Source organism: Henckelia pumila, chromosome 1, assembly GCF_033568475.1.
Source record: "Henckelia pumila isolate YLH828 chromosome 1, ASM3356847v2, whole genome shotgun sequence".
Taxonomy (NCBI): Eukaryota; Viridiplantae; Streptophyta; class Magnoliopsida; order Lamiales; family Gesneriaceae; genus Henckelia; species Henckelia pumila.
In genome coordinates, this window is record NC_133120.1 from 124590902 (window position 1) to 124608490 (window position 17589).

A 17589-nucleotide genomic window follows, 5' to 3' on the forward strand; every position below is an offset into this window, starting at 1 on the left:
TGTTTTTCTCGCATGATTATTGTGCAGGATTTTTGAAAAAGAGATTACAAAAAAACTAACCGTTGGATTGATTCAATATTTATACCATATGTTCATAACATCTAGACACTCATACTGAATGGTAGATATCATGATCGGTTGCTGTTTTTATTCATTTATTTGGTTAAAAAATAGAATATGATGTCTTGCCATATATCCAAAGTCATGTCATCGACAAAATGAGAGATAAGTATTTCAATTACTCTTATCTTGAAATTAAATTATCAAAGTTTTTATTTTATAAAATTTATTATCTCTTCTAAAACCTCTCATACTATCAAAGTTCTATGTTTGTTTTTTTATGATTAGATTTATTGGACTTCTATTGTTTGATATTTTTGTTTGGGTTACTTTACATATACATGCAATCCCGCTGTAAGACCCTATTTTACATCCACGGGCATGCAATCTTGTTGTAAGGCTCTGTTTTACATCCATTGACATGCAATCTCGCTATAAGGCCTAATTATATTATATCGAGTATGCAATCTAGTAATAAGACCCACTCTACGACTTGACACTTTATAAGCCCAACAACGCCGCTGGGCAAATTACAAAAAACCCGACCACTTCGGTAACGTGTAAGCCCACTCCACTAGTGGCCTCCCTCAAAAGCCCGACTAGTTCGGCAACGTGTAAACCCACGCCACTCGTGGCCTCCCTCAAAAGCCCCACCAGTTTGGCATAATGTAGTTCAATGCCACTCGTGGTTATCTCAAAAGCTCGATCAGTTCGGCACCATATAAATCCACGCCACTCGTGGTCATCCTAAAAGCCCGACATCGTGAACGCTCAAAGAAAATTGCAATCAACCAGAATATTTTCTTACATGCTCTAAAATATAAATTCAACCACTTCAAAGTTTCTCCCCATTTCACTTGTCGTCACTTCTCTCTGGGATGTAGTATTGATGATATGATAAAAAATCCAATTATATATTTATTTATATTTTAAAGATATATTAGAATATTGCATGGATCTTGTTACCTTATGCATTAAAAATTCTATATGGACTGAACTCTCTTCCTATAAATAAGGGGTATCTAACCCTTATTACGGAATGTATTTTTATGTTTTTACATGCTTAAATACGCCTCTCAGACCTTTTTGACACATCTTACATATGTTTTTTACACTCTTCCATACGCCTCCCATGTGGTTTTACACGTTTTTTATACGTCTCTTACACATTTTATATATGTCTTTTCTATACATCTCATATATGTCCTTTTCATACCTTTATCTTGCAATTTCCATACTTTTTCTATTGAATCCTATACTGACTTGAGTGTCGGAGTGGCTTCGCTTCCGGACGAGCCATCTCATATATTTTCTTTGATATACAGAAATATTTTGGGATCATTCGACTCGGTTTATTGAAAAAATTGGTTCGTTGATTACCGGTTCAAGGTAATTTATTTGATGTGAAATTTTTGAACACTTCAAATTGATTACTAGTTTAATGTGCCAAATGAATTATGATTATTATTTTTGATAAATTGGATTAACATGTGGTTAGACTCTTTTTTTCTTTTTGAATTTTGGATAACGTGTCTATATTATATATTATATATATATAATTTTTCATCCATATAAAATATTTTCTCTCGTTAAACACTTTTTTAAAAATAATTCTAAAAACTGCCTAGATGTATTGGGTGAGAGACAAAAAGTTAGGCAAATAAGACGAACGAAAGCATGAAGTACTGAAACTAAAATTAATATTCATTATACGACGTCGTGCACGGTGGTGGGCAAAAGCAACTAATTACCTAGTTGGGAGGGATGTCAATAACCCAGTTTGAGAGGGCTATAATCGTCCATTCAGTTATATTTTGACATTTATATTATATTTGTTTAATTAAATATCAAAGCTGCCCCTCTCAACTCCTGTCCTGTGGGTGGTTTTCTAATTAATGTAAATCAGTACGCATGCCCAACTACTCTCGACGTGACTACGTTGGGATTTTATGTTGTCCAAAATAAGCGTGTTCACAATTTTACCGCTAGTTAAATGCTACATGTGACTTGTGAGGATACTGTTTTGACATACATTTAATAATTGACATTTATAAATATATGTGAGATTCATTAGTTTTTAGTGGATCCATATGTATTAATGAATGATCACCTTTAGTTCTATAATGGAGGTAGTGCATTTGTAGGCAGAAAGAAATATTCCCAATTTTACGGTTGTTTTATAAGGAATTAAACCCGAATTTCATGTGTGGTCGGTTAGTTTTTTTTTTTTTTTAAATATTGTGATTTTACATATATAATTAGATTTTAGGATTTCGAACTATTGGAGTTGGTTTGCGGTTTTTTTTTAAAAAAAAAATATTGGAAGTTGGGGTTGTCAAGTCTTGAACCCAAGACCTCTCTCATTTATGGGAGCATGGTGCCACTTAGGTTAGAAGCCTTATGCGGTTTGCGGTTTTTGGGTGCATGATCAAGTGAAATTCAAAATATTATACATATATTCAAACTAATTCGAAAACAATACCAAAAAAAAAAAAAACAAATCAAAATTCAAACCCAAGTTAATCAATTATAGTATGTTTGGGCACATTGAGACACTTACTGAAAAATGACATTTGGATTATGATATCATTTTTTTCAGTTCAAACTTCAAATAAAACATTTGTAGTAAAAGGGATAATTATTCTAACAAATTATTATAATCATAGATCAAATACTATGAAAAATGGTTTAAACAAGGTGATTTAATTTGGTATTGTTGTCGACAGAAAAATAACTGCACTTTATATACGATGGTTTATGATTAATCACGATTTTTTTTTAAAAAAAACGATGTGTTGAAATTTGGTTTGAGTGGTTAATAAAAAAGAAGGATGACCTATGTCCCTATCCCTTGCAATTCTTAAACATCAAAGGAGAGGTAACAATTTTGAATGTTCCTTATATCTACATGTCGAATGAATTATATTTACTAATTATCGACGCACACGCGCTGCGTGTGTACAATAAATGAATAAATCGACATTAATCTATTTAATACGTGTAAAGATGAGAAGACATAGTGATGTAATGGTTTTTTTTTCTTTCAAAAATTTTAAAATATAGAAGTTTTTCAAACAGTGTACAATGGATTCTCAATTGAAAAAATTTGCAAATGAGAAGTGCAAATTGGGAAACAAAATTTTGGTGTGTCCAAGCCATACCAAAAATAGTTTTTCTAATACCCTCAACTCTTATAAAATAGTAAAGATTTTGAGTAGGCGGTGAGACGGGTCGACTCGATCAAAATTGTTGCTATGAAAATAATGATACTTTTTCACGAGTCAGGTCAAAACTTTGTCACACAATATTGGTCCGTGAGACAATTTCATAAGAGTTTAAATGAGTTAGAGTAAGTTTTCTGTGAGACAGTCTCACGAATTTATGTTCGTGAGACGGGCCGACTCGATCGATACAGTAAAAAATAATATTATTGACATAAAAATGATACTTCTTTCATGAGTTTGGTCATAGATCTGTGTCACAAAATTACTATGTGAAATGATCTCATAAAAATTCTTAGTGACTAGCGTCCATTGCACGCGATGCATGCATATACATAATTTTTTTTATGTTAATTAGTTTTCATATTATTTTTAGAACTCATATGATGAATTAAATATTAAAAGTTTTAATGCTGATAATTATATAATCTAAATATTCCAAAAAAATATCTAATCTAAAAATTTAAAAATATAAACAAATATAGCGATTATCATTTTGGTAAATAATATTGTTTCTAGTGGCTAAAAAAATAAGAGATTATATAAAATAATTTATCAAATAATTTTGGTTTCATTGGAATTAAATAGGATATAATCGTGATTTCATCTCAAGCTTCACCAATTAATTGAAATTTAGTTAATTACAGGGTCTTTACTATAATAATAATAATATATATAGTAAGATATTACATTGTATGCAAAATTAAATTTGGAATATATATCCTATATCTGTTTATTTTTTTGTAAAATCAATACATATCTTATATCGATATTTCATTTATATTTTGTTACGAATTCGCTACTTTAAGATCTTATCAATTGTGACGGGTTTTGGATAGATTCAACAAAAAATATGTTAAATCTGTCAGTGGAGGAGGATTACCTGTTGTTTTGGAGTAGGCCTGAGGTGGCTATTCGGTCTGTCAAGATCCGTTTTGCGAAATGGACACCGGAATTTAAATTTGAGGAGGAGTCCTCGGTTGTTCCGGTCTGGGTCAAGTTCACTGATTTGCCTTTACATCTTTATGACAAGCAAAGTCTCTATCCGTTAGCTAAGATCCTTGGTAAGCCAGTTAAGATGGATGATATCACTTTTCAGGGTTCCCGGGGTTCTTTCGCTAGAGTCTGTGTTGAGATGGACGTTCTCCTGGCTTGTCCGGAGCAGATCTGGGTTGGTTGGGGAGATTTTTGTCAGATCGTTACTGTGGTGTATGAGAATGCACCACATTTCTGCACGCACTGCAAGTTGCTGGTCATTCCCTAGAGTTTTGCTCTCGGAATGGCCCATCTCGCCGTAGGAGACGACCTAGAGGTAAAGGTAAGTCTACTCAGGTTCCACAGGCTTCTGCCCCGCCTTCTGGGGGCCAGTCACAGGGTAGTCAGCAGGACTTGGTTCCTCCCTCCACCGGTGGCTCTTCGACTGATGTGGATGGGTGGTCTTTGCAGAAGGGTAGGCAGCGACGTCCTCAGGTACATGGTCGTGTGCTACCCCAGTCTTTGAAGAACCCATTTGAGGCCCTCCGGGACTTGAATCCTCACTTGGGTCAGAGTTCTTCTGCGGCTGCTACCACTTCTGTTCCGGATTCGCAGCTGATTATTGACGAAGGGTCTGGACAGTTAGATGGAGTTCCGCCTCAGATAGATATTTGCTGGGAGGACCAGGGTTCTGATACTAGAGTTGGTCAGTTGCCCTTGGCGGTCCCTCCTCACCATGTCTCATCTTCTGTTGTTACTGCTGTTACTGTCAGCTCCTCTCCGGACTCTAGTCTTACTGAGCGTTTGGATGCGTTTGAGAGAGAGCTGTTGAGAGTGAATTCCTTTTCTTCACTTCGGCATCATGATCCTGATACGGTTGATGTTCCTTCAGCGAGAGAGATTTGGAGACAGCAGACTGCGCAGGCTCGCCGACCTCCGACTTGTCGCCCGAATCCGAAGTCGCGTCTGCTACTGTCGGTCGGCCCCCTTGACTTGGGGAACATTGCTGATGCTCTCCCTGTGGCGCAGTGGCGGTATTTGATGGGAGTTACTTCAGGTGGGCGCTTACTGCAGGCTTCTCCTTGCCCACTGGTGTTTTGATATGTTGTATTTTGGACCTTTATGGTCGATTATGCTCTTTTGCTTTACTGTTTTGATGCTTTGATGTATAGACATTAGCCTTAGGGAAGGTCTTGGTCTAGTCTCCTCCTTCTTTAAGTTTTTTTGTATTTTGCGTTTATGTTTATATATTGGTAGGGGTCTGTCTAACCCCGCTTCTGGCGGTGTTTTCTTTTAAAAAAAAATATGTTAAAATCCTGGAAACTTCTCTTAAATAGGAAAAAAAATATATATGACAAAATGCCAATTCCCATATGTTTCATCCTAAATTTAAAGCATTCCCATAACAGTTGATCCAATGGTGAAACATATACCATCTGAATTTTCAGATTGTCGAAATTATAATGAGCAATAAAAAAAAACATGCGATTTATTATAAAGAGTTAGATCAGATTTTAAGATATTATCTTAAGAATGCGATTTAACTAACTTTAGGATGAATTATATATATATAAATATATGTAATACTACTGTGATTATTTCAATGTATCATATATTTTTTAGAATATAATTACAATATGAAATCAGAATACAACGAAAATAAGAAAACTATTTGTATAATCGACGAGACTTGAACATGAATTATAATACGATCTAACTAACTTTAGGATGAAATAAATATATATATATATATATATATATATATATATATATATATATATGTAATACTACTGAGATTATGTCAATGTATCATATTTTTGTTTGAGAGCAGAGTTACAATCTAGAATTAGAGTATAACGAAAATAAGGGAACTACTTGCACAACTGAGGAAACTTGAGCATGAATTCGAAACTTGCTTATATCGAACAAAAAAATTATAAATAAACTACTAAATCTACTTACAAATAACGAAAATCGAACTTGAGACCATATGACTCAGAGTAAGGAGTTTTATACTACTCAATCTATCAATATGATCACGCAATCAAATGTATTATACTTTATCTCATACATGTCTGCACACATACACAAAAATATATATATATTATATAATAATAATAGTAAGGAGTAAAATGTAATATGTGAAATTTACAAGTACTAAGTTGTAATAATAGAAAGATTTAGGCAACACCAAAAAATGGAAACTTGACATAAAAACAGAGGCGACGACTTTTCTGAAAGAGCTCAAACTGAAACACAAAGACCTTTTTTCTCTGTATTCTTGCGAACCTTTTATTTTTTTCCTCTTGCACGATTGGGAAAACGGAGTCAAAGTCAACCTGAATCCCATGGCGGAGCACAACCCCGCGCCGCCGACTTCCTCCAATCTCCGGTCCACATCTGCGCGACCGATGATTACCTTACCCACCACCAGCTCGATTGACAACCTGTTTACCGGTGGCCCGGGGGTCAGCCCGGGCCCGATGACTTTGGTCTCCAGTTTCTTTGCGGAAAATGATCCCGACGCCGACTGCCGCTCCTTTTCCCAGCTTCTCGCCGGCGCTGTGTCGTCTCCTGCCGCTGTTCTTGATGTTAGGCTGGGCGGCCTTGCCGCGCATCAGCAGCAGGAGGCCAGTCGGGAATCTGGAGGTGGGAGTGGTGAATTCAGGTTTCAGCAGAGTAGGCCGGCGGGTTTGGCCGTGTCTCCGATGGCCGGAATGTTTACGATACCTCCAGGTTTGAGCCCTGCCAGCTTGCTCGATTCGCCGGGTTTCTCTTCGTATGCACAGGTTCTTCTTTGGGCCTTTGAATTTGGTGCAAAGTTCTTTTTATCTAGAAATGATATATGTTTGCTGTGCTTGACATGAATTTGATTTCAGTTTCGATTTAGAAAAGGCTTTTTAATTATTTATTTTACCGGTGAGGGTAGACGAGATACCGAAAAATCAGAGATAATTTGAGCAAATGATTGGTGAATCTGAAAGGAAAAAAAATGAAACAATGAAGATTCGAAGATTGGTAATAAATACTTCTTGATTGTTATCTTATCGTTTAAGACTTGGTTTGACTTTTCTTAAGAGCTACAGAAAAATACTGTATATGCGGGAGCATATTGAATTCATAGAGATTTTTAGGGAAAGATCTCGTGGACAAAGTTTCAAGATCAATGGAATTTTTTTATAGGGAATCGGAAGCATCATTTTTGTTGGTGAGTTACAAAAGTTTTGTGTGGCATATGTCAGAACATGCTTCATTTTCGAAGCAGTGAAGTTTGGATATTTCAGAATTAAGGATTATAAGTGGAGGGCTGCGGGGTCAAATTTGGATGCAATCTGTTGAGGGCGCCTGTTATGATCCTGTTCAAAGAGTATTTTCTACCTTATTAGATTCTTTTTGAGTGGTTGCTTCTCTTGAATGCTTTGTCACTCTGTTATCTACCGATCAATGGATCTCTGTCTCCATCGATGTGTAGATGGAACGCTTCTTGATGATTCTACTGCCTAGGAGTATTTATATTTGGGTGTAGATATTGGAATTGTGGGGAGGAGGGCGAAACTTGTAGTTCAGCCCCTCCTCTTAGGTATTTGTTACGTGGGACAGTAAAATTTGAGTTGTTCTGAGACGATTTTTGATTAGTTTGTCTTTAGTAGGTAGAGCTGGTATTTATGTTGATTTTTCTGAGGATGTTATTCAATTATCTTATGTGGTGACGTTTGTTTGTGATTTACTTGATTGCGTTAGGGCCTCTTTGGATCATCGCATCAACAAATCCTGGCTCAGATTCCGGCTCAATCGCAGATGCTGATCCAGCCCCCATACCCATCCTTGTCCTCGGCTCCGGCTTCGTCACTTCTGCATTTGCAGCCCTCACTTTTGCAGCAGCAGATACCTCATATTTCAGATCCCAACAATATAAAGGAGTCATCTGATGTTTCTCAGTCTGATCAGAAACCTCAGCCTTCTAACATCACTGTCGATAAACCTTCAGATGATGGATACAACTGGCGGAAATATGGACAGAAACAAGTTAAGGGGAGTGAATATCCTCGGAGCTATTATAAATGTACACATACAAATTGTCCGGTCAAGAAGAAAGTCGAACGATCCTTTGATGGCCAAATAACTGAAATTATATACAAAGGCCAACACAACCATGCCCCACCTAGTAAGCGTGCCAGAGATACTGGAAACCCAAGTTCTGAAACAGGATTCGAGGTTCAAATCGGAAATAATAGGCCTAGGCACGAAGATGAAGTTATTCCAGAACAGACATCTGCATCCAGTGACAGTGATGAAACAGGGGACGCTGAAAATAGGTTAGATAGAAGAGATGAAGATGAACCCGAATTCAAAAGAAGGTATACTGTTTTCCACAGGATTATGATCTTAGACTCGATTGTTCTTCATTCCCCTGATAAGGATTGTCTGATTATACTCGTGCAGGAATACTGAGGTCCAGACATCAGAGCAAGCATCAAACCATCGCACGGTTACTGAGCCTAGAATCGTAGTGCAAACGACAAGCGAAGTTGATCTTTTAGATGATGGCTATAGGTGGCGAAAATATGGCCAGAAGGTTGTTAAAGGGAACCCTTATCCAAGGTGAAATCTTCTCTCACTCAAAATTTTTCTTTTTTTTTTTTTCATTTTTAATACTCTGAATTCTTGTAAATGGGTGGAGCTCAAGCTCGCGAGCCCAACATGAAGAATCTTGTGCTTGTGTCCACGAATTAATCTTAAATCCATGATCTGGCACCCAAGCTCTTGAATACTTGAACAAACTCAAATCGAGTTTGAGCTTGCCCAGCAAACTATAGCTTAAAGAATCTTATACTCGATTGAGCTATAGTGGAACCTATTCAACTCACCTAATTTGCTTTAGGGCAGATTGAACCATTTTTGAGATGTGGACAATTGACCACCTTTTTACTATGCTTTCATCCGCTTGTTCTGTGTTTGCGGCAACTTGACATTGTTTGCTCATATTTGCAGAAGTTACTACAAATGCACTACTCCCGGATGCAACGTCCGCAAGCATGTTGAAAGAGCTGCGAGTGATCCAAAAGCTGTCATAACGACTTATGAAGGAAAACACACCCACGATGTACCAGCTGCTAAAACAAGCAGCCATAGCACCGCTGCCGCTGCCTCTCAGTTAAGATCACAGAATGCTCTAATCGACAGAGCAACATCAAACAACAGGATTGAATTTGGGAGCAACGAACAACAGCCTGTAGCACGTCTCCAATTTAAAGAAGAACAGATAACGTAGCTTCCTTGAAAAATGACACAAAAAAGGATTGGGGAAAATGAAAAAGGTGATGACGCAGCAGCGGTTGACTGGAATACTTTCTTGGAGGTCTAATGTGCGATGTTTGAGCTGTGGTTTTTATTCGGTATCGATCATACAGAAGATACAGAAAGTAGGTAATACAAATGGATTACACCACAGGATACAAAAAACATGAGTTGGATAGGGTTGCTTGTATATTTAATGGATAGGAAACATTGGTGTTTGTGCTCTTGTATGTCCATTCTTTGTGTAAATTACAAATATTGTGTTGTGATATTGTTGCATTTGAAAAATAATTATGGGTTTTTGGACACTTTTTTGTTTGTAAATCCAGTTATTCTTTTTGTATTTTTTTTTGGTCTAAAATTTTTATTATTGTCTTGGAGATTGTCAATTTTTGTCCGATGTTCTTGGCATGAGTCTCAATGAAGTTGAAAACTTGAAATACATCTAAACATCTTGTGCGTGCTTTTTTGTAGGAAATTGGTTTGATTTAATAAAAAATTGTGGGTACTGTTGAATAGTAATTGGATGGACCAGATTCGTGTAGATCGAAGAAAAATTTCACGAGGATCATGTGTATCTTCACGAAAGTTCAACCGAAAAGAATATCACATCAAAAGGTCGTGACCACTTAGTTCAACCTACCTTAAGGATGTTATCTTAATAGGAGATCTAACAACCCATGATTTGTCACGTCAATCTTATAATATTAATTATGCATATGTGTTGAAATGTAGACCTTCGGATCAATGATTTGAGTATTGTCCATACTGGGCTTTGGCCCAACTAACTCTTATTTCCCAGCCCAATAATTTTAGGCCCTTGTATATAGCCTATCCCCAAACCTATTCTGCAGATTTGATCGAGAGAGTGAGATTAAGAGAGGAGCGAGAGGTTGAGCAGCCGAAGAAAAGAACGTGTGCGTTCTTGGCTTTCTTCGTGAACCGAGTGTGCATTCCATCTTCCTCTCAGGTGACTTTGTGTCCTCCTTTTCTTCTTGAGCTTTTGTGCTGCTCTGCTGGAGTCTTTCTCGATCGATCGCGCTGGGTCTTTTCTTCTGTGTGAAGAACGGTGGGCGTGAGCTTGGGCTGGGAAATCCTTTTGTGGTCTTCGTCGATGTTTGCCGGTGAAATGGAGAAATGGTTCTAGTTATCTGAGCCCGGAGCTTGCGATTTCTTTACGATTATTCTACTGTCATTCCTTTATTTTTTCTGTTCTTTTCTTTGGTTTCCTTTCTTGCTGCTGTTGGTTCATTTCTTTTGCAGGTAAGGGAAAAGAAGGAAAGAAGACAAAGGAAGATAAGGGCTGGACGGTGCTGGGACAGTGGATGCCTAACAGTGGTATCAGAGCCACTGTCGCCTCGCCGCTGATTTTCGCCGCCGGACGCTGGGTCAGTTCGGCCATCTCTAGTTGCTCGCCGTGCCGCTGATTTTTGTTCGACTCGCACCAGCTGCCCGCTGCCTTTCTTTGTTTCTGCTGCTGCCTTTCTTTGTTTCTGCTTTCTGCAGGTGCAGGTTCAGAAACGAAGAGCCAGCCATCGCCTGGACATCAGCCGGACCGCCTGGACAGTCGCCTCCTATCGTCATCGTTGCGTGTCGTACTGGTTCGTGGGATCGAAACTCTTACTTAGAGTTTTGCTCTGGTAAATTGGCTTGAACCTCTTTTATCGCTTTAGTAGTAGCCGCTGGCCGCGGTTTAGGTTCTGGGATTACGTGCTGGTAGAAACCTAGGACTTTTGTGATTCTAGTTGCTTTCGCTGTGCTTGCTGAAATTTGTGGTTTATTGCCGTGTGAATATTTGCTTGTCCTTCTTTTTGTGTGAAAAATGTCGTTCACTGGTTTTAATCTTGAACCTTTTAACGGGAAAACTGATTTCTCAATTTGGAAGCAGAAAATGAAAGGAATTTTAATACAACAAAAAGTTTTCAAAGCAATAGATTTGTCGTATCCTGCTGCCGAAACGGCTGAGAAAAAAGCTGAAATGGATGAATTTGCTTACTCCTATATTATCTTGAATTTATCTGATTATGTGCTAAGAAAAGTGGGTAAACTGAAATCGGCCAAAGAACTTTGGGAAAAATTAGAAGAGCTCTATACGGAGACTTCACTGCCGAGTAAATTGTTTTTACTTGAAAAATTTTTCCGTTTCAAACTCGATTTGAACAAGGACATTGATGAAAATATTGATGTATTTACCAAATTAATTCAAGATATTAAGCAAACAGGAGATAAACACATTGATGATTACACACCTATTGTTCTCTTGAATGTTATTCCTGATTCATACAGTGATGTTAAATCTGCTATTAAGTATGGTAGAGATAATATAGCATTAGAAACTATTGTGAATGGTCTTAAAAGCAAAGAGATTGATTTGAAAACGAATAGGGGTGGTAATAATTCCGGTGAGGCTATGTTTGTTAGGAGAAGGTCTAAAACTCGTTTTCAAAGACACTCAAACAACCATAACCAACCTTCTGTGAAAAATAGAGGTAAGAGTAAGCAAAGATCTCAGTCGAGGCCTAAAAACAGAAAGTGTTTTAATTGTGGTGAAACAGGTCATTACATTAAAGATTGTTCAAGGCCTAAACAAAAACAAAACCAGAATTACAAAAATCAGCATGATGATATTGCTAATATGGCTTCTTCTAGTGAAAACATGGGTGATGTTTTTATGGTGACTGAAGTATGTGATGTGCCTACTGTGAATTCAAGTGCTTTGTGTGAAAATGAATGGCTTGTAGATTCTACGTGCACTTTTCACATGTCTCCATTCAAAAATCTGTTTTCTATTTATAAAGAAGTAAAGCATGGGTCTGTTTCACACGCACCCTGGAAAACTTCCCAGGGGGTCACCCATCCTATAATTGCCCCAAGTCAAGCACGCTTAACTTTGGAGTTCTTATGTGATGAGCTTCCGTAAAGAAGATGCACCTTCTTGATATGAGTTGTACATATCAAATCTTTTGTACCTCTCATTCCGGTGTGGGATCGGTTCATTCATGTCACCTGTCGTCCATTCTTTGGTGGGGTTTTCATCTTTCAGGTATTAACCACCCATATTGCGGACCATGTACCGCCCTAGGACTTTTTGACTTCGGGTGTCACATGCCCACCACCTTCCGCTTGGTTCGTCCCCGAACCACACCGTACTGGGAGAGGCCAGTCTCTGATACCATTTGTAACGCCCCACTGTATCAAGACGGGTCTTTTCAGTGTGCTTATGTCCTCACTCACACGCACCCTAGAAAACTTCCCAGGGGGTCACCCATCCTATAATTTTCTCAAGTCAAGCACGCTTAACTTTGGAGTTCTTATGTGATGAGCTTCCGAAAAGAAGATGCACCTTCTTGATATGAGTTGTACATATCAAATCTTTTGTACCTCTCATTTCGGTGTGGGATCGGTTCATTCATGTCACCCGTCGCCCATTCTTTGGTGTGGTTTTCATATTTCAGGTATTAACCACCCATATTGCGGACCATGTACCGCCCTAGGACTTTTTGGCTCCGGGTGTCACAGGTTCTTTGGTGATTTTCAAAGCTGAAAAATTGAAAAACTTGTATGTTTGCCATGCTGAACCTGAATCTTGTATGCAAAACCTTGTGAATGCTGTTTTGAGTGATAAAACTGATTTGTGGCACAAAAGACTAGGTCACATGAGTTCTAAAGGTTTAGAAATTTTGCATAAAGATGGTTACTTTGGTACTGAAAAATTGTCTTGTGTACCATTTTGTGATGCATGTGTTCTAGGCAAACAATCTAGAGTCAAGTTTCCACATTCCCCAAGTCCCAAACAATATGTCACTTCTGAAATTCTTGAGTATTTGCATGCTGATGTTTGGGGTCCTGCTAGTGTGCCCATGCATGGTGGAAATCAATATTTCTTATCTGTGATTGATGATTTTTCAAGGAAAGTTTGGGTGTTTTTATTGAAAAACAAATCTGATGTGTTTGAGAAGTTTAAAAACTGGAAAAACTTGATTGAAAATCAAACTGGTAAGAAAATTAAAATTCTAAGAACCGATAATGGTCTTGAATTTTGTAACAAATTGTTTGACAACCTGTGTGCTGAATCTGGTATTCAAAGACACAGGACTGTCCCTTATACGCCTCAGCAAAATGGTGTTGCTGAACGTATCAATAGAACTTTACTTGAAAGGGTGAGGTGTATGCTTGCATGTTCTGGACTTTCAAAAAAGTTCTGGGGTGAAGCTGTTTGTACAGCAGCTTATTTGATAAATAGATCCCCTTCTGTGCCTTTGAATGGTAAGTGTCCAGAATTTGTATGGTCTGGTACGCAAACTGATTTGTCAAACTTGAAAGTTTTTGGATGTTCTGCTTTTGTGCATCAGAAACAAGATAAACTTGAACCTAGATCAGTAAAATGTGTTTTTCTTGGCTATCCTGATGGGGTTAAGGGTTATAGATTGTGGTTAAGGGATCAAACTGGTTTTAAAGTGTTAATCAGTAGGAATGTTGTTTTCAATGAATCTGATTTTCCATGTTTATCTGCTCCCTTACCCATTCCCCAAGCTGCCACTGCTCCAAACAAGGTGGAGCATTTGCCTGGTCCAAGTCTTGTTTCTGAAAATGTGCAGAATGTGCCTGTTGTGGATGAAGTGTCTGATAATCTGTCTGATAATGCTAATGATGATTCTGATATGCATGAGGAAACTAGTGAAAATGTGCATGAAAATGAATTGAATGATTATCAATTAGCTAGAGATAGATCTAGAAGGAATATTAGGCCTCCACAACACTTTGATAACTTTCACATGACTTCTTATGCATTCAGTGTATTTGAATCTATTGATAGTGTTGAACCCAAGTCATATGATGAAGCTTTAAAATCTGAAAATTCTGGAAAATGGTTAAATGCGATAAAAGAATAAGTTAATTCTTTGCATGTTAACAATACTTGGATTCTTGTGCCTAAACCTGAAAATTGTTCTGTTGTGGACTGTAAGTGGTTGTTCAAGGTCAAGAATGAGTGTGAATCTATCAGATTTAAAGCTAGGTTAGTAGCTAAGGGTTTTACTCAAAAAGAAGGGATAGACTATACCGAAATATTTGCTCCTGTTGTGAAATTTACTACTGTTAGAATTATGCTTGCTCTTGTTGCTCAGTTTGATTGGGAGTTGATACAATTAGATGTTAAAACTGCTTTTTTACATGGTGAACTAAATGAGAAAATTTTTGTGAGGCAACCTGAAGGCTTTGTGAACTCTAAGTATCCTGATCATGTCTGTTTGCTCAAGAAATCTTTGTATGGCCTAAAGCAATCTCCTAGGCAATGGAATAAAAAGTTTGATGAATGCATGCTCTCTTTGGATTTTACTAGAAGTAATTATGACCATTGCTTGTATTTCAAACAAAATGCTAAAGTTCCAGTTTTCTTGCTTATCTATGTGGATGATATGCTATTGATTAGTTCTTGTGTGAAAACTGTTGAGCATGTCAAAAATTTCTTGAGTGCTAAATTTGATATGAAATTCCTAGGAGATGCTAAACGGATTCTTGGCATGAATATTTATAGGGATAGAAAGCGATCTATCATTTTATTGAATCAGGATACTTATGTTAAGAAAGTTTTGAGTAAATTTTCCATGTCAAATGCCAAACCTGTCAATGTGCCTCTTGCTGGTCATTTCGTTCTAAGTAAAGAGCAAGCTCCTAAAACTGAATATGATGTTAAATGCATGAAGAATGTGCCTTATTCTAATGCTATTGGTTCTGTCATGTATTTAATGGTTAGCACAAGGCCTGATATTGCATATTCTGTGAGTTGCTTGAGTCGTTATATGTCTAATCCCGGAGTTTACCATTGGGAAGCTCTCAAATTTCTGCTGAGATATTTGAATGGTTCTGTGAATCATGGTTTAAAATTTTCCAGATCTGAAAATGATGTTAAATTGGTTGGATATGTGGATTCTAACTATGCCAATGATAGGGACAATAGAAAATCAACAACTTCTTATGTGTTTACGTTGTGTGGTGCTTGTATTAGCTGGAAATCTCAATTACAACACATTGTAGCCCTTTCAACCACCGAATCTGAGTATGTAGCTGTAACTGAAGCGTTAAAAGAAGCTATTTGGTTGAAAGGTCTCATTTCTGAAATTGGTTTTCTTGAAGGTGAAGTAGTTGTATTTTCTGATAGTCAATCCGGCATCCAACTGTGTAAGAATCCTATTTTTCATGATAGAACTAAACATATTGATGTTAGGTTCCACTACATTCGTGATGTGGTGGCAAAAGGTATTGTCTATCTTGAAAAGATTTCTTCTGAATTTAATCCTGCTGATATGAGAACTAAATGTTTATCTGTTGAAAAATTTAGATCGTGTTTGAAAATTTTAAACTTTGATACTTCCGACTGATACTGACTTTGTGTTTTTTGTTGTGGGGCGATGATGATAACTATAGGTGACTCTCCAAAACCAGTGAACCGGCGTTGGACCAAAAGGTGGAAAATTGTTGGGTTTTGGCCCAACTAACTCTTATTTCCCAGCCCAATAATTTTAGGCCCTTGTATATAGCCTATCCCCAAACCTATTCTGCAGATTTGATCGAGAGAGTGAGATTAAGAGAGGAGCGAGAGGTTGAGCAGCCGAAGAAAAGAACGTGTGCGTTCTTGGCTTTCTTCGTGAACCGAGTGTGCATTCCATCTTCCTCTCAGGTGACTTTGTGTCCTCCTTTTCTTCTTGAGCTTTTGTGCTGCTCTGCTGGAGTCTTTCTCGATCGATCGCGCTGGGTCTTTTCTTCTGTGTGAAGAACGGTGGGCGTGAGCTTGGGCTAGGAAATCCTTTTGTGGTCTTCGTCGATGTTTGCCGGTGAAATGGAGAAATGGTTCTAGTTATCTGAGCCCGGAGCTTGCGATTTCTTTACGATTATTCTACTGTCATTCCTTTATTTTTTCTGTTCTTTTCTTTGGTTTCCTTTCTTGCTGCTGTTGGTTCATTTCTTTTGCAGGTAAGGGAAAAGAAGGAAAGAAGACAAAGGAAGATAAGGGCCGGACGTTGCTGGGACAGTGGATGCCTAACAGTCCATATGGTAGGATCTCATTGCAATATGAACCTCTTATCGGGTTTGATCCGGCACTAGCACACATTGAAAGCGTCAAGGAAATTTAAATTTTTTTGATCTATTGATCCTGAAAATGATTAATTGACTCTGATTTATAAAATAAAACACTTGCACGAATGCATAATAGAGTTTACCTCATGACCTTAGGTCGTGGATGAATACGCCTGTGTTCATGGGCGGAGCTTGCCCACACTAGGCCTCCCAAAAAAAAGCCTATATAGCCATATAGGTTGGACCAAAAAAATAAAATTAATGTGCTTTAGTAGAAATAGGCTTTACAATTGATAAAAAAAGAAAAAAAACAAATAAATAGGCTTCAACCCATCAAAAAAGAAATAAGCTTTATAAATGTGTGAGATCTAGAAAGACCTACCAAAATTTTTGGATAATCACATCATACAAACAAACCAACATGAGAATAAATACATAAATTTTACTAAGATTTAGGAATTCAAAAAAAAAAAAATCCGACATAGATTTATTTTATATTTCAATTTTTTTTTTAAAAAAAGAAACAACATAGATATATATTTATTTCATGCACATAATCATTAGTTTTAAATATGATTGAGTGGCATATGTGCATAACATAAAGATTAAAATTTTATGATGTTTTGTGTTGAACAAAGAAAGAAAAAAAATCAAACAACATTGAGCAAAATCTAATGTTTTTTTTATTTTGTATGAATTTCGACACTAGCTAATGTCTAAATAAATAAGTTGAAAATGAAAAATATTTTAAATTTTTTTTAACAATAAACTATTGATTTGAAATGTATCATTACAAAGATTAAGAAGAAAGTATAAAGTCATTTTCACACGGTTAATAACATAGATAAATTTTTTAATAAAAAAATTTAAGGTAATTATTTTGTGATGTTTTAGAATTTTTTTTTTTAGTTTTTGCTTTATTATTTATAGTTTATAATCGCCCACACTAAATTCTAGC

The 17589-nt window shown here is 37.0% G+C and overlaps 1 protein-coding gene and 1 long non-coding RNA gene across 2 annotated transcripts; both read left to right on the forward strand.

Moving 5' to 3' along the window:
• Positions 1 to 6491: 6491 nt before the first annotated feature.
• LOC140877183 (probable WRKY transcription factor 3) lies at positions 6492 to 9880 on the forward strand. Its single transcript, XM_073280716.1, has 4 exons — positions 6492 to 7045; positions 7998 to 8614; positions 8700 to 8858; positions 9249 to 9880. The coding sequence occupies exons 1-4, from the start codon at positions 6605 to 6607 to the stop codon at positions 9526 to 9528; spliced, it is 1497 nt and encodes a 498-aa protein (XP_073136817.1). The 5' UTR covers positions 6492 to 6604; the 3' UTR covers positions 9529 to 9880.
• A 462-nt stretch (positions 9881 to 10342) lies between these two features.
• LOC140875387 (uncharacterized) lies at positions 10343 to 16757 on the forward strand. Its single transcript, XR_012148427.1, has 2 exons — positions 10343 to 11194; positions 15981 to 16757. It is a non-coding gene; the product is annotated as an uncharacterized lncRNA (long non-coding RNA).
• Positions 16758 to 17589: the final 832 nt, after the last annotated feature.